Raw genomic sequence first — 25,282 nt, forward strand, 5'->3', positions numbered from 1 at the left:
TACTTATGTGCCTTTTCTCAATCACATTTCACCTGTCCCTTTGGGATTAGTGTTCTTTTTTTTTTCTTTGTATCTCTTGAGACTTTTGTCATTTGGAGTTTAGCCAGTGATCCTGATCCTGGCCCAAAGGAGGCTATGCCAGATACAGATTGATCTTTCAATCAATAAATGGATAGATCAAGGATTAAATATTTTAAGTGTTTTATATATCCCAATGTATTTCACAACAATTAATAGAAGGAGGTTTATCCCATTTTTGTTGTCATTGCATATGCACAGTATTTTAACTACATTTTAGGCCATGTCAGTTTTTATTGGTGCATTTTTATTTATTTATACTACCATTTGTAAAGTTGAGAGAGCAGAGTAGTGCATTCTGGATTTGAAATATCCATCTTGCCTATTCACTTGCTAACAAGTTGAGAATTAGCTATAGGAAGCAACTTCTTGTTAAGTGAGGAAACCAAGGCTAGATATATTATGATTTAATTAAATCTACCTAACTACCTGTATAATTGGGAGAATGTCCACAATAGCCACATTGCAGTTTTTGAACTAGATTTGATTAAAATTTGTCACAAAAGTCCATGTTTAACATGTATTACACCTAACTGAGTAGTTTTATGGCCTTTCAAGAGCATTAGTCCCACATTAATCTTATTTAAAGTTTAAAAGAGTGAGAAACCAAAGGTTCATTAGAGTCTCATACCTATTTATTGGAAGATCTGAGACTCAAATGAAGGTTTTCTGTCTGCAAAGACTATGATTTATATCACTACACAAAGGGATCTCAGAATCAACTGGGAAGTTTAAGCATACAGATTTCTGAACCCATATCTTCCTTTCTTAAGTGATTATGGTACAAAATCATGGCACTATAGTATCCTCCCTATGTTCTAAATCTCCTTCCCCTCCTCATAGCACCTAGAGCTGCCCCTTACATATATAGAAACTCGGGAAATGTTTATTGACTTCTTTTAGGAATAAATGGTAGTATTTTTTTCATTTTAGCACTTATTCATTTCTAATTGCAAGATCGATGCCTTCTAGATCCTCAAGTAATGAAAAAAGGGGAGAATGTGATTTTGTAATTTATTTAGCATATGTGATATTAGCTAATGGTTATTGAGCAGTGACTACAAGTTTCTGTTGTAAACATTCTACATGTAAATTAACCTATTTAATACTCCCAACAACCCTGTGAGACAGCTGTTGCTTACTTCATTTTATGGACAAAGGAAACTGAGACATAGGTTAATAACTTGTTCAGAGTTACCAGTTAATGAGTGGCTGAGTTGGGACCTGAATTCTAGAATGTCTTATTTCTAAAGATCTACAACCAGGCCTGGCTAGTGTGGCTCCGAGGTTGAGCATTGACCTATGAACCAGGAGGTCTAGGTTCGATTCCCAATCAGGGCACATGCCAAGGTTGCAGGCTTTCTCCCCCGTAGGGTTAATGCAAGAGGCAGCCAATCAATGATTCTCATCATTGTTGTTTCTATCTCTCTCCTCTTCTCTTTTTCTCTGAAATCAATAAAAAATTTAAAATTAAAAAAAATCTGCAACCAAATACTATAAGCCAAGAACCTTACACATAATTCCTCTCTGAACTCCAAGACCATCCTATAAAAAGTGTGACTTAGCTTTATATACACTAGGGGCCCGGTGTACGAAATTCATGCACTCGGGGTGGGGATCCCCCAGCCTGGCCTGTGCCCTGTCACAGTACGAGAGCCCCACAATCGATTGCCCCAAAGAGGTAGGCCGGAGCCAGGGGTCCTGCCTCTGCACTGCGTGGAGCCAGGAGGCGGGACTCCCAGGCAGGCTCCATGCCGGGCATGCAGCGTCAAGCCCCACCCCGCCCACCTGCGCGTGCCCGCTGTGTGCGCATCCATCTTTTGAGGGCATCATGGCATGAGGACCACTTAGGCTTTCATTAGTAAGGATAGTATTATATGATGATGGGTCAAACAAAATCTCTTTTAATTGCAAAATGTAACTTTTCCTCTCAGCATTGAACGAACATGTTTCATTTCACTTACTAATCCTGTTCTTTGTGGTGGGAGTCCACCAAAATAATATTAAGGAGTAAACAATACCGTCTACTAGTCCTATATAATAAAAGGGTAATATGCAAATTGACCCTAAGGTGAAATGACCAGTCACTATGATATGCTCTGACCACCAGGGGGCAGATGCTCAATACAGGAGCTGCCCCCTGGTGGTCACTGCACTTCCACAGGGGAAGCGCCGCTAAGCCAGAAGCCGGCTCATGGCTGGCCTGTGCAGTGGCAGTGGCGGGAGCCTCTCCCGCCTCTGCAGCAGTGCTAAGGATGTCTGACCAACGGCTTGAGCCGCTCTGAGCAGGCCTAAGCTGTTGGTCAGACATCCCCTGCGAGCTCCCAGGCTGCCAGAGGGATGTCTGACTGCCAGCTTAGGCCCAATTCCCCAGGTAGCAGGCCTACGCTGGCAGGTGGACATCCCCCAAGGGGTCCCGGACTGCGAGAGGGCGCAGGCCAGGCTGAGGGAATCCTTCCCCCCCTTTGAGTAATATGGCCATTTCTCTAGTATAATAATAAAAGCGTAATGTGCTAATTAGACCAATATCCTTCCAGACAAAGCTGGGGCTGTAAGGCAAGACCGGGTCTTGGGTATCTGCCGGCAGCCAGAAGGAAGCCCAGGTCCCAGCTGCCAGAGGGAAGCCGGTGTCTGCAGCTGGGGGAAGGAAGGCCTACTTTTGCACGAATTTCATACTTCGGGCCTCTAGTATTTTATAAAACACTAAGTATTAGAATTTGAAGTTTCCCTATCATTTATACTTAGGAAAGATCTTAATTTTCATTACCCTAAAAGTGGAGGGAAGATTAATATCATTTAATTCCATTTCTCATCTTTTGGGAAGAAATCTTCATCAGTTGGCTTCAAGATGTTTTTGCTAAAGATGATATTATTAGAGTTAATAACTAAAGGCATAAAAGTGTGTGCTTTAAATTTTAACCTGGTGCAGAGTATTCTTATAAAACACCTTTCTGATTTGTTGAAAACCTTTTTCCAACTTACATTACTGAAAATGTTTACAAAATAAACACTTAAATTTAACCTTGGTAAACAGAATATACTGAAAATAATTCAGAATATTCCAGTGCTCTAAATTATTGTAAGCATTCATACTCATTGTATGATAACATAGTGTGATTATTTAGAAGATTACATTGAATAAACTGCTGAGTTTAGATTATATTCTAAACTGGAAGTTCCTTTTTAAACCAAGTCTTTTATTTAACAAATTATTTTGAATTTAATATGTAAAGTCAGTATTCCAAAACTCTGAAAATTTAGTGATGAGTAAGATAGACTCTATCCCTGCCCCACACAAAGTTACAGTCTCCTAGGGAAGACAGCAAAAGTATTCAATAAAGTGAAAAAACGTCCCGTGATTAAAAAAAACAGAAATGGTGCTATGGAAGCTCACAGCAGGAGTATTCAAACCAGTCTAGGGTTTAGGACATGCTTCCTAGAGGACACATAAAGGATGAGTCCTGGTTTTTACATTTTACCTCCCCAAAATTAAAGACTTAAAAGTTTTATTAATAGGTTTAATTTATCAAGATTGGAATCTTTAAAAAAATGTTTTATTAAATTTACTGTGGTGACATTGGTTAATAAGATTATATAGGTTTGAAGTATACAATTCAATAATACATCATCTGTATATTACATTGTGTGTTTATCACCCAAAGTCAAATCTCCTTCCATCACTATAAATTTTACTCTTTACTACCTCATCCCACCCCCCAAAAAAACTATCCCTCTGGTAACCACCATGCTGTTGTCTGTGTCTATGAGTTTTCCTGTTTGTCTTGTTTGTTCATTTGTTGCTTTAAGTTTGTATTCCACATATGAGTAAAATTATATGGTTCTTGACTTTTTTTGTCTGATTTATTTCACTTAGCATGATATTCTCAAGATCCATCCATGTTGTCATCTTTTCTTATGATGGAGTAGTATTCCATTGTATATATTCACCACATCTTCTTTATCTGATCACCTAACAAAGGATACTTCAATTTTTTCCATGTCTTAGCCACCTTGCATAATGCTGCAATGAATATAGGGGTACATATGTCTTTATAAATAAACTAGAGGCCTGTTGCACGAAGAGATTCATGCAACAGGCCTTCCCTTCTCCTGGCTGTGGGCACCGATTTTCCTCCGGCACCCGGGACCCAGGCCTTCACTCTGGCCGGAGCCGCCTTCTGTCCTGCAACTTTATTTGTTTATTGTTTTTAATAGTTTATAATGGCGTCTTTAGGGTTTCTATATAAAGAATCATGCCATCTGCAAAAAGTGACTATTACTTCTGCATTCCCAGTTTGGATGTCTTTTATTTCTTTCTCTTGCCTGATTGCTCTGGCTAGAACTTCCAGTACTATGTTGAGTATCAGTGGTGAGAGTGGGTATCCTAGTCTTATTCCTGATCTTAGAGGAAAAGCTTTTAGTTTTTCACCATTGAATAGGCTATTAGCTGAGGATTTGTCATATATGTCCTTTATTATGTTGAGGTACTCTCCTTCTATACCCATTTATTGAGTGTTTTAATCATAAATGGATGTTATATCTTATCAAATGTTTTCTCTGCATCTATTGATATAATCATACAATTTTTATCCTTTATTTTGTTAAAGTGGTGTATTATGTTGATTGATTTGCATATGTTGAACTGTCTTGTGCCCCTGGAATGTACCCTACTTGATCGTGATGTATTATTTTTTTTAATGTATTGTTGTATTCAGTTTACTAGTATTTTGTTTAGGATTTTTGCATCTTTATTCATCAGATATACTGTCCTCTAGTTTTCTTTTTTTGTGTGTTATTCTTAGTATCACTATAATGTTGGCCTCATAAAATGTATTAGGAAGTATTGCTTCTTATTCAACTTTTTGGAAGAGTTTGAGAAAGATAGGTATTAAATCTTCTTTGAATGTTTGATAGAATTCACTAGTGAAGCCATCTGGTCCTGGAGTTTTACTTTTGGAGATGATTTTGATGATTGTTTCAATTTCCTCACTGTTGATGATCTGTTTAGCTTTTCCAGTTCTTCATGATTCAGTCTAGGAAGGTTATATATTTCTAAGAACTTGTCTATTTCTTCTAGTTTATTGAATTTGGTAGTGTGTAGTCTTTCATAGAATTCTTGTATGATCCTTTATTTCTCTGGTGAATTCTCTTTCATTTCTGATTTTGTTTATTTGAGTCTTTTCTCTCTCTCTCTCTCTCTCTCTCTCTCTCTCTCTCTCCCGCTCTCTCTCCCGCTCTCTCTCTCCCGCTCTCTCTCTCTCTCTCTCTCTCTCTCTCTCTCGTCTAGCCAGAGATTTGTCAATTTCATTAATCTTTTCAAAGAACCAGCACTTCGTTGCATTAATTTTTTAGTATTGTCTTTTCTCCATTTCATTTAATTCTGTGCTAAATTTTATTATTTCATTTATTTTGCTGACTTCAGACTGCATTTGTTCTTTTTCTGGTTCTTTATTTGGGATTTGTGTTGTTTGAGAAAGGCCTGCTATGATATCATATAAACTTTTCTCTCATTACTGCCTTAGCTGCATTCTAAAAGTTTTGATATTGCATATTGTCATTCTCATTTTTCTTTATGTATCTTTTGATCTCTCCTTTATTTCATTTTACCCAGTCATTTTTAGTAGCATGTTGTTTGATCTCCACATATTTGTGGTTTTTCCCACTTTCTTTTTGCAGTTGATTTCCAATTTCAAAGCATTGTGCTCATAGAATATACGTGGTATGATTTCAATCTTCTAAAATTTGTTAAAGCTAGTTTTGTGTCTCAACATATAGTTTATCTTTGAGAATGTGTCATGTGCTCTGGAAAAGAATGTATAATCTAGTGTTCCAGGATGAAAGGCTCTATAAACGTTAATTGTGTCCATTTGGTCTAATGTGTCATTTAAGGCTGATATTTTCTTTTTTTCTTTTCTTTTTTTAATATATTTTATGGATTTTTTACAGAGAGGAAGGGAGAGGGACAGAGAGTTAGAAACATCGATGAAAGAGGAACATCGATCAGCTGCCTCCTGCACATCTCCTCCTGGGGATGTGCCCGCAACCCAGGTACATGCCCTTGACCGGAATCGAACCCGGGACCTTTCAGTCCGCAGGCCGACGCTCTATCCACTGAGCCAAACCGGTTTCGGCAAAGGCTGATATTTTCTTGTTGATTTTCTATTTGGATGATATGTTCATAGCTGTCAATGGGGTATTTAGGTCCCCTACTATAATTGTGTTTTTGTCAGTTTCTCTTTTTAGTTCTGTTAGTAGTTGCTTTATATATTTTGGTGCTCCCCAATTGGGTGCATATATATTGATAAGTATTATGTTTTCTTGGTGTATTACCCCTTTACCATTATAAAATGACCATCTTTGTCTTTTGTTGCCTTTTTTCTTGAAATCCATTTTGTCAGATGTAAGTATGGTTATATCCACTCTTCTCTGGAAGCCATGTGCTTGGAAAATCATTTTCCACCTTTTCACTTTGAGTCTATATTTGTCTTTCCAGCTAAGAATTATCTCCTGAAGGCAGCATATGGTTGGGTTTTGTTTTTTTGAACCAATCTGCTACTCTGCCATTTTATTGGTGAATTCAGTCCATTTACATTTAGGGTGATTATTGATGTATAAGGATTTCTTATAGCCATGTTATCTTTTGTTTTCTGGTACTTTGTGTCTCCATTGTTTTCTTTTTCCTTGTGTTTCTGTCGTTTTAGTTTAACAGTATTCTATGATTTTTTTTCTTCTGTTTCCTCTATGTTTAAGTTATATATCTCAGTTTTGGATGTTTTTATGTGTGTGGTTATGCAAAAGAAAATTTCATATGTACAGTAGTCTTTTTTCTTCTGAATGCATCTTCGTTCTCCTTTGCAAATTCAGACCTTTATGTTTCTGTTATCACATATTATCCCTATTTATGCTATTAGTTCATTTCTGAATTGTAATAGCTATTGTCTTCTTCTATTTTTACCTCCTTTAACCAATATGTTATATTTAAGTGTAAGATGCCCTATTCTGAAAAAGGGTTGCAATATCCTGCTTCTGTTTGTTAATAATCTTACTGATAGTTTTGAATTCTTTTATCTTATTTCTGGTAGAATAACACCCCCTCAGTTATTTCCTGTAATGGAGGTCTTGTGGTACTAAATTCCCTCAGCTTCTGTATGTTTGGCAAAGTCTTTATTTCTCCTTTATATGTAAAGGATAACTTTGCTTTATATACTCTTCTTGGCTGGTAATTTCTCTTTCAATAGTTTGAATATTTGACTCCACTCTCTCCTAGCTTGTAGGGTTTCTACTAAAAAAATATTTTCTTTATAGGTTACCATGTTCTTTTCCTGGCTGTTTGAGAATTCTTTCTTTGTCATTAATTTTTGACAGTTTTAATATAATGTGCCTTGGAAGAAGGCCTTTTTGAATTGAGAAAATTGGGTGTTCTGTTTGCTTCTACAATTCAAGGATCAAACTCTTTCCAGTGCTATGGGAAGTTCCCATGAATTATTTGAATAGGCTGTCTGTTCCCTTTTCCCTTTCGTGTCCTTCTGATATCCCCATTATTTTTATATTGCTCTTTCTGATGGAATCAGACAGTTTTCATAGAATTCTTTTTTTTTTAACTCTCAAATCTCTCTCTTCTTTCATCTGTGTCATTTCTAGATTTCAGTCTTCGATATCACTAATTCTTTTCTCCATCTGGTCAACTCAATTTTCTAGTTCATTCTTCATCTCTTTTATTGACTTTCTCATCTCCAAAATTTCTTTTTGATTAAAATTTACTAAGAGTGAATCATCTTTAATGTTTTTAAAGCTGCAGTCTCTTTAGTAAAGTACTTCTTTTGTTTTTTGTTTTTAATTTTGAGCTCATTAACTGCCTGTGTTTTCTTGTATCTCATTGAGTTGTTTTAGAACTGCATTCTTGAATTCCCTATCATTTAAATCATGTATTTCCATGTCTCCAAGTTTATTTTCTGGAGATTTTAAAATTTTCTTAGCTGTTTTGTTCATTGGTTATTCATGGTATTTAATGGATTCCTTCTCTGTCTATGAGAATGAGAACTGCTTTTTATTTTTAAGAGTGGCACTTTTTATTTGGTAGGCTGATAAGAAGTCTTTCTGTTGTTTTCCAGTAGATGGCCCTGAACGTAAGTTTTTTAGTTTCTCTTGCACTGCTCTGGCTTCTCCTATCTCTATAGGGTGGTAGAAAATGCCTTGTATTCTCTGGAGAGGAGGAGTCTCCTCTGTGACTAGTTTGCCTCAGTCTCAGGTACCACCCCTAATGGGGGCATGTGGTGAGTGATGGGGCTCTGAGCTTGTGGAATCCCAGGCTGCCCCCTACAACCAGACACTGCCAGCATTGCAGCCACTGTGGCTGAGGACAAGGTGAGCTGGGAGTGGCCAGCTGGTGCATTTGTGGTTTTGTTCTCACAGCAATGACGACTGCCAGATATTGGCTGCCTTAGTGTGAGCCTGCTAATGCTCAAGGAAAAAAAATTCTTCTGTCACTCCAGTTCTTAGGGTTGCAGTTAATGTACTCTGTAGCCTGGCTCTCACTACTACAGCTTAGTCTGAGGCCCACTGCTAGCTCTGGGAGGGTGTGGGGAGGTTGCCAGGCTCTGTGGCTTTGTTCTTATGCCTGGCATTGGCAGCCACCAGACAACCAAGGTCATACCTCTGTACTGCAACTCTGCCCGGGTCACTGGGTTCAGCTGCACTTCCTATAGACCACTCAGGCAGGAACCCTGGCCTAACTGAATCTCTCTGTGCCTCCTGGCTGCAGGGAGTGCAGGCGACAACCTGATTAGTCCCTTCTCCTGAGACCTACATGTCCATGACACACATCTCTGCTCTTCTCCTTTCCCTCCTTTCCACTTGCTCTGACAGCCCACCTTAATATGTTTCAGTGAGCAGATCTCTCAGATATGTTTGTGTGTTGAACAGGGAATCTTTTGTTGAATTATAGCTGTTCAAATTGTATCTTCAAGGGGAGACCAGAGGAACCTCTCCTGCCACTATTCCTCTAGGACTTGAATCTTGATGGCCTTTAAAGTACATATACATTTCAGAGAGGAAGGAAGAGAGATAGAAACATCAATGATGAGAGATAATCATTGATTGGCTGCCTCCTGCATGCCCCACACTGGGGATTGAGCCCGTAACTCAGGTGCCCCGACCAGGAATTGAACTGTGACTTCCTGATTCATAAGTCGACGCTCAACCACTGAGCCACACCGACTGGGCTTGATGGCCATTTATTTGATTACACATTATTAAGAATGTCAACAGAATTAGACCTTTTTGTAATAAGGAAAAATATTACTTTTAATGAAGATATATACATCAGAAATAATTTTGGCACATTTCCTTCAAGTGCCTGTCATATGATAGGATTACAGGAGTGTGTGTTTTGTGATATGATAGGATTACAGGAGTATGCTTTCTATATAATTAGATAATTTTGACAAGTATTAATTGATTAAATAATCATTAATGATGTTTTAACCCCTTCTAAATTTTGCTGATTTAGGCCCGATCCCTGTAAACTGGCAGGACATTTTTCGAGGGGTCCCAAATTGGAGAGGGTGCAAGCCAGGCTGAGGAACACACCCTCCCCTGTGCACGAATTTCGTGCACCGGGCCACTAGTCTACATAAATAAGACTCTGTTTTCCAATCGGGTAATGTTTGAACCTGAAGTGAATGAGAGGGAAATGAGGCCTCTATTCCTACCTTTGCCTTTTGTGGAGTTTTCTCCTAACTCTTTGCAGTCTTTCACATGTCAACAACACAGGGAATTTTTAATCTCCCTTTTCCATTTAAGACCCTATTAGTTGACAGGGACTTGCCCAGAGAAGGTTGGAATGAGTAGGATAAATTAGGGAAAGACAGCAGATGATCACAATATGCAAATCGTGATAGAGGAAAAATAAGACCTTATAGTCCAGTCGCCTCCTGATGAAAGGTGATATATAGTTAGTATAGAAGTGTTTTCCATTAGAAATAGCATTTATTTTTTACCATAGAAAATCCAGATTTAAAGAGTGCCCCTCAAAAAGAAATATGAAGACAACTATTTAGTCATTTTTGTTTTGTTTTTGTTTTTTTAATCCTCACCTGAGGATATGTTTATTGATTTTTTTTTACGTTTTTGGAGAGAAGGGGTTGGGGGAGGGAGAGAAATACTGATGTGAGAGAGAAGCATCAATTGGTTACCTCCCATACTTGCCTGACCAGGTATCAAACCTGCAACCTAGGTATGAGCCCTGACCAGGAATCAAACCCACCACTTCATGGTGTACAGGATGACACTCCAACCACTGAGTAACACCAGCCAGGACACTGTCTCAGTAATTTTTGCATTTTCCAAATATTTCTTTCAGATAATTAACAGTTTAAAAAACAAATGAACCTTTTCCTTTTTCTTTTCTTTGTTTTCCTTTTTTTCAATTTCTCATAAGAAACAAACTAGCAAGTGCCTGAGAGCATAGGAAAGGATCCTTGGCATGTTTTCAAGTCAGGCTGATTATGTCAAGTTAATGATGATACAAGAAAAGATATTAAACATCTCCAGTTGTCATATCCCTTTGACTGTCCAGTTCTCCTGGGAAGTGATAAAATAGAAGGAAGGATAATGCTTTAAAGTCTAGAAGCCTAGTTTCTTTTCAAAAGAACCTACAGCAGAATGGGAACATTCTGTGTCAAGCCTCCAGGGATAGGTTCCATTCCTGTTACAGGAGAGGAAATCTCAAATTTCAGGTAGGTATGTTTAATTAAGGGAGAAGATATTTTGAAACATTATATATGGTTACTCATAATAAGCCATCTTCTCCAATCATCTGTAATCATAATAGATATTAGTATTTTGATGTCAATAAAACTAAAAGCAATAAAAGCCCCCAAAAAGGTGACAGTGGGAAAAAGATTCTGAAGTAACAATGAATTGTGAGACCACCCTGTAATGTTCCAAATCTAAACCTAAATGTTATTTGTCAAGCATAACATTTTACATAAAACTAGAGGCCCAGTGCATGAATTTGTGCACCATTGGGATCCCTCAGCCTGGCCTGCGGGATCGGGCCAAAACCGGCTCACCCACGTCCCCCGAGGGGTCCTGGATTGTGAGAAGGCACAGGCCAGGCCAAGGGACCCCACTGGTGCACAATCCGGGTTGGGAAGGGACGCAGGAGGTTGGCCAGCCAGGGAGGGATTGCAGGAGGGCTCCAGGGCATGTCTGGTCCATCTCACTCAGTCCCGATCAGCTGGACCCCAGCAGCAAGCTAACCTACCAGTCAGAGCATTTGCCCCCTGGTGGTCAGTACATGTCATAGCGACTGGTCAACTGGTTGACTGTCTGCCCCCTGGTGGTCAGTGCTTGTCATAGCGAGCGGTTGAGCAGCCTTAGCATATCATTAGCATATTACGCTTTGATTGGTTGACCGGCTGACCAGCCAACTGGACACTTAGCATATTAGGCTTTTATTATATAGGATGCTTAATTAATGGTGGCTCATTCTACAACATGTGTGTCCAAAGAACCTAGATAACTCATATGCACTAGTGGAACCTTAAGGTCCAGACCTTAAACCACAGAAACTGTGAGGAAACTTAAATATAGTCTGTCATGTGGGAAATCTATAATCTAAAATTTTAAAGCTTACCTAATATGTAAAAAGAACCTAGCACAACCCTTTTCAACATTAGCAGTAATGATTTAATGCAGTCTGTGCACGTGTTGGATGACTGGTTTGCCCTGTCACATGGGCACTTTTTTTTTCAACCCTTCTTGCCTTAATGTTAGATTCTGATAGGATTTGCATCATTGATCCATATCACTGCCTGATGTCAGCATGTAGATGTGCAGTTATTGAGACATAGTTAACCTAATATGCTGCAATTAATCCCAAACACTATTTCCTACTAGGATAACAAAGAATGATTCATCATTGTTCACTTTAGACTGATACTAAAAATAGCAGTGTTCACAAGCTGCTGTATGTATGCACATTAATATCAGTCTTTGTAGCTTTCTAAAAAGCACTAAAAATACTTTTGTTTCGAAACAGATGCAGTCATGCTTCAAACTTTCTTAGTGTGCTTCTCAATGATATATATAAATCCTTAGCAATACAATTATAGGAATTTTCAATTACCTGTACACAGATAAATGAAATTGCCCATAATTCTGAATCATACTTAGGCCCCAAATCATCTAAGCAGTGAATAATGACCATGATTTTTTTACAGAGAGGAAGGGAGTGGGATAGAGAATTAGAAACATCGATGAGAGAGAAACATCGATCAGCTGGTCTTGCACGCCCCATACTGGGGATGTGCCCGCAAGCAAGGTACATGCCCTTGACTGGAATCGAACCTGGGACGCTTCAGTCTGCAGGGTGACGCTCTATCCACTGAGCCAAACCGGTCAGGGCGACCATGATTTTTTATCTTCTGTAATTTTCTGCCTGATTCTATTCTCAAATTATAATCACCAATTAGTGAAATTTCTAGACTTAAGGCAATTACTACTTGCCTACCTCATGTGAATAAATGCTGCCAGGTATTATGTAGCCTTAACAAATAAGCATTTCCTATCAATAGGAAATTCTATTTTCAGCTTGCTAGCTGTGAGACTTTGCAAGTTACTTAATATCTTTGTATCTTAGTTTCCTCACCTATGAAATGGAAATAGTAGTTGTTCGATTTCATAGGAATATTATACAGATTAAATAAGTTAATATCTGTAAAGCCCTTAGATTAGTGCCTGATACCCAACCCAGTAAGTGCTTCTAAACAATATCACCCAAGTATAGTGCTAGTGATTGTGTTGACAAGCCTACCTGAAAATTAGTAGTTCAGATACGTGTTAAAATGTTACCAGGAATTCCATACAATTGGTATAACATGTCATGGTTTAATTTAAGAGAGCCCTCTGCAAAATAGTTGCTAGTGTTTTTGAAAAACAAAAACAAAAACAGGTTCATACTAACTTTTCTAAAATTGTCATTTTATCAGGTAAGAAAGGGAAAATGGAAACTATGCAGCCAACATGTGTCCTCAGTAGAGACTTTCTTAGCTCTTGAGGAGGTTCAGGCAGTCTCAGGGAGTGTCGGAGATGGGTATGTGGAGAAGCTGCATTTTGTAGCTCTGGGAAAGGGGCCATTTTTCTCCCCTGTGCGCCTGACCAATAACACACCACCCTTACAGGAGGTCCACTAGCCCCACCCTCCTGACTCCCTGTATCCCCACCCTGCCAATCTTGCACCCTGCAGAGGAGTCTGCTGGCTGTAGTCAGGCTGCGCCCAATGTGCAGACATGCAGACTCAGGAGTTGGTTGAACAGCTGGCAGGCAGAGGCAGATCTGTCTTGTGACTTTTGTTGACCTGCCCCTGGGCTTGGCATGGGTGGCAGCTGGCCTTGGTATACAGCTTGGGCCCTCCCATGTACAACCAGGTTTAGAAGATGCAACCACAAACTGTGGATCTCTTTGTAACTCCAAAAAGGTAGCCCAGGGCTGGTCACAGGCAGCATATGACATTGACCTGTGCCAGAGATCCTTTCAGGAGGCCCCAGAATCAGCACTGTCCTGTGGAAACCTTCAGACCACATCTGAGCATGACCCAACTAGCTCTGCAAGTGGCACACCCAAAGGGAGATCTCAGCGGGCACCAGATCATGCTGGGGCAAATTTCACTTCATCGGGTCAGCTCCCACAGTACAACTTGTGCACTGTGGTCAAGGTCAATCCTCAGAGTCAGCCAGTCTGAGAGTCAACCCCACCCACTGACAGGCCAAAAGCAATCAAGACTCAACTACAACAGAAGGCTCACAGAACCGACACACTGGACATTTCTGGAGCACCTCCAATAATCATCAGACTGTGTCATTGAAACTCACAAGATACCTACTACATTAGGCAACCATACCAAGACTGGAGACAGCAGATCTACTTAATATACAGAAACAAGTACAGAGAGACAGCTAAAATGGGGATACAAAAACATGCCCCAAATGAAAGAATAAGAGCAATCTGGAGAAAAAGAACTAAATAAAATAAAGGCTAGAGGTCAAAACAATGTACAGAGATTATGAAATGTTAAAAGGATTTCTTTAAGAAGAAAGAAAAAGAAGGCCAACATAATTATAAAGAATACAGTGGCAATAAATATGTACCTATCAGTAATCACTTTAAGTATAAATGGATTAAATGCTCCAATCAAAAAACTCAGGGTAGCTGAATGGATATGAAAACAAGACCCATGTATATGTATGCTTTCTACAGGAAACCCACATCAAAACAAAAGACACAAAGATTGAAAGTAAAGGAATGGAAAATTATATTTTATGTAAATAGAGACCAAAAAACTGGGGTACCAATACTTAAATCTAACAAAGTAGATATTAAAACAAAAACTATAATAAGAGAAAAAGAAGGACATTACATAATGATAAAGGGATTAATCCAACAAAGGATATAAGCCTTGTAAACATTTATGCACACAACATAAAAGCCTCTTCTCTAACCACAATGGTATGAAACTAGTAACCAATTTCAAGAAAAAATTTTTGAAAAACACAAACACATCAAGGCTAACTAATATGTTACTAAACATAAATGGGTTAACAATGAGATGAAGGAAGAAATCAAAAGTTACCTTGAGACAAATGAAAACTCAAAATCTCTGGGACACAGCAAAAGCAATCCTGAAAGGGAAATTCATAGCATTATAGGCCTACCTCAAGAAACAAGAAAAAGCTTAATCTAATTTTACACTTAAAGGAACTAGAAAAAGACCAACGAAGTCCAAAGTGAATAGAAGAATGGAAATAATGATCAGTATGGGGATAAATGGAATAGTCTAAAAAAAAATATAAAAGATCAAAGAAACCAGGAGCTGGTTCTTTGAAAAGATAAACAAGAAAAAAAGAGAGGGGCCCCAAATAAATAAAATCAGAAATGAAAGAAGAAAAGTAACAACTGACACCACAGAAATACAAAGGGATTATAAGAAAATACTATGAACAACTATGTGCCAACAGATTGGACAATCTGGATAAATTTCTAAATACATACAATCTTTCAAAATTGAGTCAAGAAGAAACAAAATCTGAACAAACTAGTTACAACCAATGAAATCAAAAACTCCAACAAACGTTCTGGACTGGATGACTTCACGGGTGAATTTTACAGGATATTCAAAGAAGAACTAACATCTACCCTTCTCAAACTATTCCAGAAATTCAAGAAAATGTAAAATATGCTCATCGCTGTATAATGCATTTCTATAATTGTAATACTCTCAGTGTATCCTCTCACTTTGTTTTATATGGAAATTTTTGACTTATGCACTTTCTTGAATTAACAAGTTCTTTAGGAAATATAAAATACATCTATTTTATACTTTCTTCATTATAACTGAAAGATCCTTGAAAGTATGGATCATGTCACTAATTCTCAGCATTAGAACTTTGTGGCAATTGCAACAATAGTAAAGGTATAGAACTGAGTCTCCTTAGAATGGTCCTAAAGACAGGTGAAAATACTGAATGAGCCCAAAATGACCAATAAAGCAAAGACCGAGTGGAGAAGAAAGTGGAGGTAATAACAAGTGTAAATGTGGAGAGATAGCTTTGACCTAGTGAAGGAACAATAATTCTGAAAATAACATTGAAAGGGTTCAATTTTATGCTGAGATATGTGGATGAGGTCAGTTTGGGGAAAGTCTTTAAAGAGTAGTGAGGCCCTGACTGGTTTGGCTCAGTGGATAGAGTGTCAGCCTGCAGACTCAAAGGTCCCGGGTTTGATTCCAGCCAAGGGCATGTACCTTGGTTGCGGGCACATACCCAGTAGGAAGTGTGCAGGAGGCAGCTGATCGATGTTTCTCTCTCATCAATGTTTCTAACTCTCTGTCCCTCTCCCTTCCTCTCTGTAGAAAAAATCAATAAAATATATATTTTTTTAAAAAAAAAGAGTAGTGAGGATCTCTGATAATCTCTCTAGAAAACAGGATGGTTATTAATCATTGATAAATTCCTGAAAGAATTCCTGAGCAATACTGACAGCTGAGTTGAAGTTGTAGATAACTAAATTTATAAGCATGACAGTCTGAGTGCTATTTTTTAAATATATTTTTATTGACTTCAGAGAGGAAGGAAGCAGGAGAGAAAGATAAAAACATCAATGATGGGAAGAATGATTGGTTGCCTCCTACATGCCCTCTGCTGGGGATCAAGCCCACAACCCAGGCATGTGCCCTTGATGGTAATCGAACCCAAGACTCTTCAGTCCACAGGCTGACACCCTATCCATTGAGCCAAACCAGCTAGGGCCTGAGTGTTATTTGATTTCTACAGTTCAGGTCTAAGAGAAGGGAAGGTGATTATCTGATTGATTGGATTTGGGGATTTTTCAGGGGAGAGGATGGGAAAGAAAATCAGTCTATGAAGGCAGTGTTGAATCAGAAGAAAGGGGAGATCATTATGAGAAAAAAACACATGTAGAAGAGAACTGGAAAGGTGAAAGATAGATATGGTGGCCAGAGACTTAAACATTAAACTTTTTAAAAATGTATCTTTATTGTTGAAAGTATTACAGATGTCCTTTATTCCCCCATTGGCCCCTTCCACCCCGCATCCACCTCTCCCAGGCCTTCACTGCACTATTGTCTGTGTCCATGGGCTTTGCATATAAGTTCCCCAGTTAATCACTCTCTACCCACCCCTGCTTTCCTTCTGAGATTTGTCAGTCTGTTCCATACTTCTATGTTTCTGGATCTCTTTTGTTCATCAGTTTATTTTGTTCATGAAACTAAGATTTCTAACATGAGAGTGGAATTCTAAGTGAAAGTTTCATGATATGTCTTTGAACAGAATGGAAGAGAAGAGGTCAAGAAAGTTTGAGGCTATATTTTTGAGAACTGTGAAATAGTGCCAAAGTTCTCAGTGAGGACTGAGCATGACAGCAGTTAGATGGGGTAGAAAGTTACATATTCATATGGTATAACCTCAAGGAAAAAGAAACTTTAGCATGAAATGGGAACAACAGTGGTAATGGGGAAGCAGCCTTGGGGTATCTGGAGACTGCCTCAGAAGAGAGGGAGGTCTCTGCTCCCAGGGGCTGCTAGAAAAACTGTCCTAGGGGAGAGCCAGGTTTCATTTAAGGGAAGTATATGAACAGCTGTTCTGTGAAAAGGTTGAGAACATAAGGGAATTTATAACGGGGGAAATGGTTCTACTGAGCACAATTGAAAAGGTAACCAGTGGGTGGAAATGGGGCAAAAGGGAGAAATGGGGACAAGTATCATACTGTCAACAATAAAAATTAATTTTTTTAAAAAAGAAAGAAATGGAAACACAGCTGTGTGAGAACACAGCCAAAATGAGGAAGTGGGCTTGCAGGGGCTTGCTTTTTGTTTAGGGACTGAAGATCAGAGGCATGGTTGGAATTATTTCAGGCCAGCCTTGCCTTTTAGTAGGAACTCAGAAGTTAACAATTACCCTTCCCCGTGTGTGAGAATGGTCTTTTAAGGTCTTATCTTGATGTCATCCCTTGTCAGTTCTTGTTCACTTATTTTGGAGTCTGGCCTTTTGAACATGGTTAACTGTTTAATATAGCCTTAGATACTGAATTTTCTTCATTGTGTGCCCTTAGCATATTACTTAACTTCATTTAGTTTCTTTGCCTGATGCCTACTTTAATTATTGTGAGGATTACGTGGGTTAAACATGTAAAACACTCCTGATGATGCCTGGTATATACTCTGCACTCTATAACTTTATTTTGGGGGGGGGGGCGGGGAGGCGGGGAGGCAGGGAATAGTGATCATACTTTTATGTATATTAACTATCATTTATTGAGCAGTGCCAACCATATTTAGTACTTTAAATTTATCAAATATGATTCTCACAATGCTATGAGGTTATTTTAACCTTTTTGCGGAAGGAAGCAGATTCAAAGAATAAATTGCCTTGCTAATAAATATGGAAGCTGTTATTAAAACTTATCTTTTTATACCAAAATTCATTTTCTTTCCATTCTGCAACTTGTTACAAATCATAATAATTATCATTACCTGTATATTTGTGTTAGCTATTAATACATTTCCTTAACTAACATATCACCATAAAGTGATGAAAAGGCCTCCAAAAGTTTTTACAGTCTTCTTCCCCTCTCTTGTAATCTTTGGTCTCCTTCCTGGTCTCCAGCTGTGCCTGGGTAAAGTGCTCTAAGCCTAAACCCAAACCCATGATCTATCTTTTCAGTTTTCACAGATATGAGTAAAAATGCCATCCACCAAATATCCGTATTAATATCCAGGGTAAATCTTAAATTTTAAAAGAGAGAGAGAGAAAAAGAAAAGAAAAAGAAAACCAAAATAAAAGTAGTAGCTGTTATTATTAGCTTCAGGGGTAAATACCAGCCTGAAACATAAATCCCCCTTTGGGGAATACATTGATCAAGCTTATGTTCTTAGTCAATTCTTTATGGGCATTTTTAAGGGCTGAGTATGGAATGTGGATCAAGTTACACAAAGATATTCTACAGTGAATCCTCTAAATTAATGTTATACATATCCTAAACTTTCTAAAGGAAAAGTGCAGGCTGGATAATAAAATTTGAATTAGAAGATTTTGCCTGGGATATTACTGGAGGAGCACGTAAACAAAGAGAATCGTTTTACATCAAATATTTTTGTACTTGTATTTTAATGAGCGTTTGAGTTGGCTCATAAGGGAATTTGAAAGAAGGTCAAATTCAAGGCAGCGACAGGAGAAATCATTTAATCATTTACTATATCCGAAACGCTGCCTACAGGAACGGTTGCTTTTCCTTCTTCCCTTTCCGCGGTTAACTGCAGGCCACGTGATCGCGTCACGTGACTCGGTCAAAGGCTCTTTCCTCAGCTTTGGGGGAAAAAAAGCGAACCGTTCTCCAATTAAAACTGTTAACGTGTACTACGCTGTTTCCTTGTTGGATTTTCTTGTTCCCTGCTGCTACTGTAAAAACAAAATGAGTGGTAAGATTTGCTGACTGTTTTTGAACCTTCTGTTTTTATTTTAAAGCATAGGAAGTGCTGTATAAAGCTAACGTGTGCTTGCGTGTGTGTGTGTGTGTGTGTGTGTGTGTGTGTGTGTGTGTTTCAGTAGCTGCCAAACCTATCGCTATAAAAATATTTTAAATTGTTGCCACGCAGTTATAAAAGATAAGACTCTAGAGTTGGGCTGATTTTATATTTCACAGAATATTTCTTTCCAGCGTTTTTATCTCTTTTTTGTTTTTACAACTGAAATCTGAACATTGGCATCAGAATATTTGGAAGCCATTGTGAAAGCTTGCTTATAAAGAGAATGTGTAGCACATCAGCAGCTCGTTTCATTTTAAGAATTTAAACTCAGAAATATTTGTACATTCGTTTAAAAGAACTTAAATGTGAACGTATGCTAATAAAGAAAATAGAATTTTACTTGTACTAGATGATATATCACCTTTAATAAGTTATTGATGGCACTTCTAAGGAATTGAGGTGAGGGGGCTCTCAAATTTCTTAAGATGATTGGTGAATAAAAATGTTTCTTCTTCTGCAAGATTTTGGAATAAGAAATATGACCTTAAAAATAATAGCTCTATGACTTGGGGCAGATTTTGCTCAAATCATGTAGATTATTCAGAAGCTGCTGGGTGTATCTACGGTTATTCAGATATAGCTACTCATATGCAGATGTGCATTTAATGGTACAATCTGTAACACATTTAGCTGCTTCATTGGAATAAAATTCCCCTCACTGTTTTAAATTAGGGTTTGTAGTTAATCTTTTAGTATTTCCCTAAATTAAAAAGTATCATTGTATTAAGGAGGTAATCAATCATTTGCATCAAGTATGTAAGGTTTTAGGACTTAGCTACTATAGTCAGGAATAGCAACAGAAATGTAAATATTGTAGTTCGAAACATCAGTACTTGTATTTACTATATTTACACAATGGTAGTTTTATGTAAAGTTCAGTGTTCAGTGTTACTTCACACCAGTATTTTAGATATAAATATAGTACCCCTGAATTGCCTCTTTAAAAGCTAATCATGCACCATTTCCACCTCAGGATAAGGAAATTTACTTGCTAGCGTGAAATGATTACTTCCTAGGGAAATTAGTTAATCATTATTCCAGTACTGCAACTAGTAATATATTTACAACTGGTTTATTTGGGGTTGGGTTTGTTTTATTCTGTTTTCAGTAACACACTTAAATACAATTAAAGGCTAAAGTAGAATTTCATACTACTAAATTATAAACTATTTGACAGCTTTCAAAGTATAATATTGTTTGAATTATAACCACATATTGATGTTTTTAGTAAAAGAGGGCAACCCAAAGTAGTTATGTAGTTTTACAGTTTTAAATTTAATCAGCAGTAACTTTTTTACCCTGATGGCTAAAAAGAAAAAACAAAAAACACTACACTGATGACTTGATACAAGGATTAAATTTGACAACATGTGAAAGGAATCACAGTCCATGGCATATATAGTAGAAACTCAATAAATGTTAAATTCCTTTATTAAGATTACAAACAAGATTTTCAAGGAATTCTCTTTCTGGTTCCCAGTTAAATTTCACATATGATTAATAATATCTGTCTAAGCCAACTGTCAGGATTCAGAAGTAAACCAGCATTAGTTAAAACTGTTCTCGTTTTTTCTTGAGTCCAGCATATAGAAGTTAAAAGGTGAGTTTTAGATGAAGCCTTTCTTGCCTCACAAATTTTATTTAGCACCTCACAAATTTTATTTAGTAAATTAATAAGTAACGTCTTAAATTTCAGAAAAATTTGTTTTTCCTTTCTTTTTCAAGAGTATAAAGATAATGAGGCCTTAACCTTTCTTAGAAGCATCAGCACATGCTTAAGTCTCAAATTACATTAGTTACCAGTAATGCATAATATTCTATTTTAATGTTTCCTGAATATGTAATTGAACTATATCCTTAGAAATGAAACTGCCTGATTTTGTATCCTGATTTTACCACTTAGGTAAGCTTAACTTCTCTGCCTTAATTTCCACATCAGGAAAATGAGAGTAATAATATTTCCCTAATAGAATAAGTATAAAGAGGAAAAAAAAAAACATAAAAGGCCTGGCACACAGTAAGTTAGTATTAGCTATTATATAATTAGATATTGTAAGATAGTATTCTGAACAACTTCATGTATTTAGTGGGCTAGATTTGAATGGGAAGAGTATTTTATTGAAAAGTTATTTTTATAATCATCTATTACATAGCATAATTTGGTAGTCTGCCCCCCACACATATATACACATGCAGTCCATACTTCCTCTTAACTACTTGAGTGTTTTCCCTACTTTTCCTTCCCTGCCCCTTTTCTTCCCTTTCTCCTATTCCTTTCTTTACTCTCCCCTTCTCTCCTTTCCTTCCAGCCCCTCTGTATTCTCTTCCTGTCCTCTCCCTTACCCTCCCTATTCTTCTGTAGCTTCTCCTCCTCTGCCCCTCCCTTCCTCTCTCCCTTCTTGCCTTTATCTTGTTCCCTACCCTCCCTTCTCTCCTCTCTCCCCTTTTCCCTTTCCACTGTTTAGTATTTCCTTTCCTGGATCCCCCTTTTTCCTACATTCTTCTTTCAGTTTCTTTCCCTATCTCTCACCTCCCTTTTCCTACTCCCACTACCACTTTGTTGTTGATCATTACCCCTTATTCCTTAGAAAGAGGAACGGTGCTATCTATAGAATTGCTGGCAACCTCCATGCTCTTTATTTTGTTTTTCTGACTTATGTGTAATGTTACCAGTGAAATTTGTTTCTTTTCTGCCCTATAATTAAGTTTTTCCTCTTTTATAACTAAGATCCATTATATGTACTACAGGTTGAAATTCTACATATAAAAGGAACTCTTTCCCCATTACGTTCTTCATCAGACTCTTGGGTACCTCTCTTTCCTTAGAAATGAGTAAGGCTCTTTGAGAAAGTTTCATTTCAAGTTATTAAAACCATTGGGTGACGGGACAATGCAGTCTAAAGTTACCAGGAAAAGGGGATCTGAAGGTGAGATTTTCTTTTTAAGTTAAATAAAGCAAGTAACATTTTAGTTCCTAGAAAGAATAAAACACACCTTCCAAAGTGTCTGTTTTATCTCAGAAAGGTTAAGAGAGAAGGTAAACAAGATATATTTATAAAAGTTGTTTGGAAAAGGTAACACTGTAAAAATGAAAGGAAATGTAGAATAAAACAAGCTGAATTTTCTTTCTTTTTAAAGAACTTCTCAGTGTAAGAAACAAAAACCTTTTTTCTGTGACTAAAAATACATGTGGTGTTTTTATTTGTTCTCAGGCCCCCACAGACATGACTTACGCATTACACAAGAGGCTTATTTAACCCTAACAAAGCAAGTTCCAAATTCCTAACTATTCTTCCTTTTATTGTTTTTTTCCTCTTGAGTTTTTCTTGATTTTTCCTATTGCTTTTCAAAATTTTGCCTTTTTATCTTTCATTTGTTTTATATGCAAAGTTTGGTTTTATTTTCCTCGAGATCAGTGTTTCTACATTTGCACAATAATAAGAGTCACCTGGGATATTTGTAAAGTAAATATACTGATTCAAGACTCCATTTACTATAAGCATACTAAATAAAAATCTTTAGGAGAGCCTGGAAATCTGTATTTTTAAAAGTTTCTCTGGTAACTATTATGATCACCAGGCAAATTTGAGAAACACAGCTGCAGGTAAAGCAGTCAGTGTACTTTATAAGATAAAGTTTCATATATTATAACTTTTGAATCATCTGAGTTTCTTTTTATAGTTATATAGTTCCTATTAGTTTGAGTGTTTAGTTTAAATGAAGTATTCAGGTGTAATTCAAATTGTTTTCAACTTTAGCTTGCTAAGTAATCCTGGATTAATACATTATTTCTGTGGCCCATTCAGGTCCTGCTCAGGTTCCAATGATGTCTCCAAATGGTTCTGTGCCTCCTATTTACGTGCCTCCTGGTTATGCCCCACAGGTATGTTTTTATGTTATTTTTCTTTTAATATCTATATAATAGAGAGCATAATGTTACTTTAATTTCCCAATACAGTGTATCTTTGGTAAATTTCAGGTACTGTAGTACATTTGGTGTATTTGGAAAGGAGAAAACAAAGTGGTAGCACTCATCATTTAGTTTTTCTTTGGGTGTTGAATTATAATAGAGAATAAATTCTAGAGTTTTGTTCCCTGAATATGTGACTATTGTAAGTACTATAAAGGTTAAAAGGTACCTACACTAACATTTTTAAAATTATTTGCTTAGAAGTAACCCAAAATATGCTTCCAACCTTATTCATACAATGGCTCACAGATACCCAGCACATTGTAGTAAATCGAAGGGAACTGAGACCTGTAAACCTGCAACTCTAAGGACTAAGAGGATCAATACTATCACACACCTGTAAGGCTTCCCTGCACACCAGTTGGGAACTTCTGACTTAAAGAATAAAGTATAACTAACTTACTTACACAGGCAAACTGAATTAAACTATAATATACTGCAGATGTTCAGTATATTCTGCTACTAAGATTCTGCGTAATTTGTACTCATTCCTAAAATCCTTTTGGAGTACAAAGTTTTTTTTCCTAGCAATGAATTTATACTTGAAATTTTCTTCAGACTCTCTCTTATTTCCTTCCTATTTTATGCCAGAATATTGTGAGGTTCTATATCTTTAGGCCAAGAGCCACTAAAATAATCTTCCCATATTACTTTGAGCTTTTCACTTCTTATCATAAAGAGCCTTTAGTTGGCTTGTTCACTCAAGGAAGTCTAGATTTCTTGACATAATAAAGCCTTACACAGTTCTGTCCTACCTTTCTCTTGATAGGTCTAATCACATATCTAATCATTTTTGCAGCCAAACATGATTACTCACATACTCACGTGATGTTTTCCTTTCTCCATGGTTTTGTTAATGCTGTTACCTGGGCATCTTACTCATTCCCTCATTACTGCCTCTTAAAATTCTACCCATCCTTGAAGACCTAGGTCAAATTATTTGTAACACTTCTTGGTTATGTATTTATACACCACCTAATATTATGATGTACATATATTTTTTTCTCTTATGGGATTTTAAGTTCCTTAAGGCTAAGAGATGCCTTTTAATTATTTTTGTTCTGTGGTAACTAGAATATAGTAGTTATAAATATTTGTCAAATAAGTGAATGAGCTTTAGCAGTAATCTTACTAGAAGGATTATGTGAGGCTAGTGGGCTACTATTATCAATCTTAATTTAAGATTATCTCTAGGAAGTGTATCATTTTCCATTACACAGGGTAATCCAAAGACAAAAATCTAGTCTTATAAGGATTGAAATAATGTAAGTACCCACTGTGTAAGAATGGATTCTAGCATTTTGACATCACTGTGAAAATGCAGTTTCTGATTTTAGAAAACACTTATTAGTTCTAGCACAGCTAAGCACTTGATAATTATCCACATCTTGACATATAAGCAAACATAATTATATAGCAAATTTAGAAGCTATGAATTGAACTAAATGTTAAGACACACAGGTGACTATAATAAAGTATAGGTTGTATATGGCTCAATAGGAGCCACATAGCACACATGCTAAACCTATAAATAGCTATCCATAGTCTCCTTTCAGACTTTTGCACTGATCTCTCCTCAAGGCATCAGGTTTAATCACCTTCATCCCTTGCTTTATGTGTTGTTGTTGACTCAAGGAAGGTCAAATAATGTTTTTGCTGTATCATCATGTGATTTTGCTGTATCATCAATGGGATTCAGCAAATATATATATCCTAAAAAGTTTGGTCAGAAAAACAAGGACTACAAAAATAAAAATCCAGTGGCTGGCCAGTGTGGTTCAGTGGTTGAGCATCGGCCCGTGAACCAGGAGGTCACAGTTTGATTCCCCTTCAGGCACATGTCCAGGTTATGGGCTTGATCCCCCAGTAGGGGGTGTGCCGGAAGCCACCAAACAATGATTCTCTCTCATCATTGATATTTCTCTCTCTCCCTCCCCCTTCCTCTCTGAAATCAATAGAAACATCTATACCAATAAAAGGGTAATATGCAAATTGGTCAGGACACCTTCACAGTAATGACCGAACAGCAGGCTGCACGGGGCGACAAGACTGGCAGGGGGTTAGTGAGGGACGACCAAATGACTGAACAGCAGGCTGCGTGAGGCAACCAGGCTGGCAGGGGTGACCATGAG

General features: G+C 37.4%; 1 protein-coding gene across 4 annotated transcripts in view; it reads left to right on the forward strand.

Moving 5' to 3' along the window:
• Positions 1–25,282, forward strand: part of FNDC3A (fibronectin type III domain containing 3A) — a 205,661-nt gene that overhangs the window by 103,624 nt on the left and 76,755 nt on the right. For 3 of the 4 annotated variants that reach the window (XM_006083537.3, XM_006083535.3, XM_006083536.3), the window contains exon 4: positions 22,987–23,063. In XM_006083537.3, coding sequence (XP_006083599.1) covers positions 22,987–23,063 — 77 coding nt within the window. Of the gene's footprint in view, positions 1–18,974; positions 19,073–22,986; positions 23,064–25,282 lie in introns of those variants that run through there. The other variant, XM_006083538.3, reaches the window with a different exon arrangement.

Source organism: Myotis lucifugus, unplaced genomic scaffold (assembly GCF_000147115.1).
Source record: "Myotis lucifugus unplaced genomic scaffold, Myoluc2.0 scaffold_7, whole genome shotgun sequence".
Classification (NCBI taxonomy): domain Eukaryota; kingdom Metazoa; phylum Chordata; class Mammalia; order Chiroptera; family Vespertilionidae; genus Myotis; species Myotis lucifugus.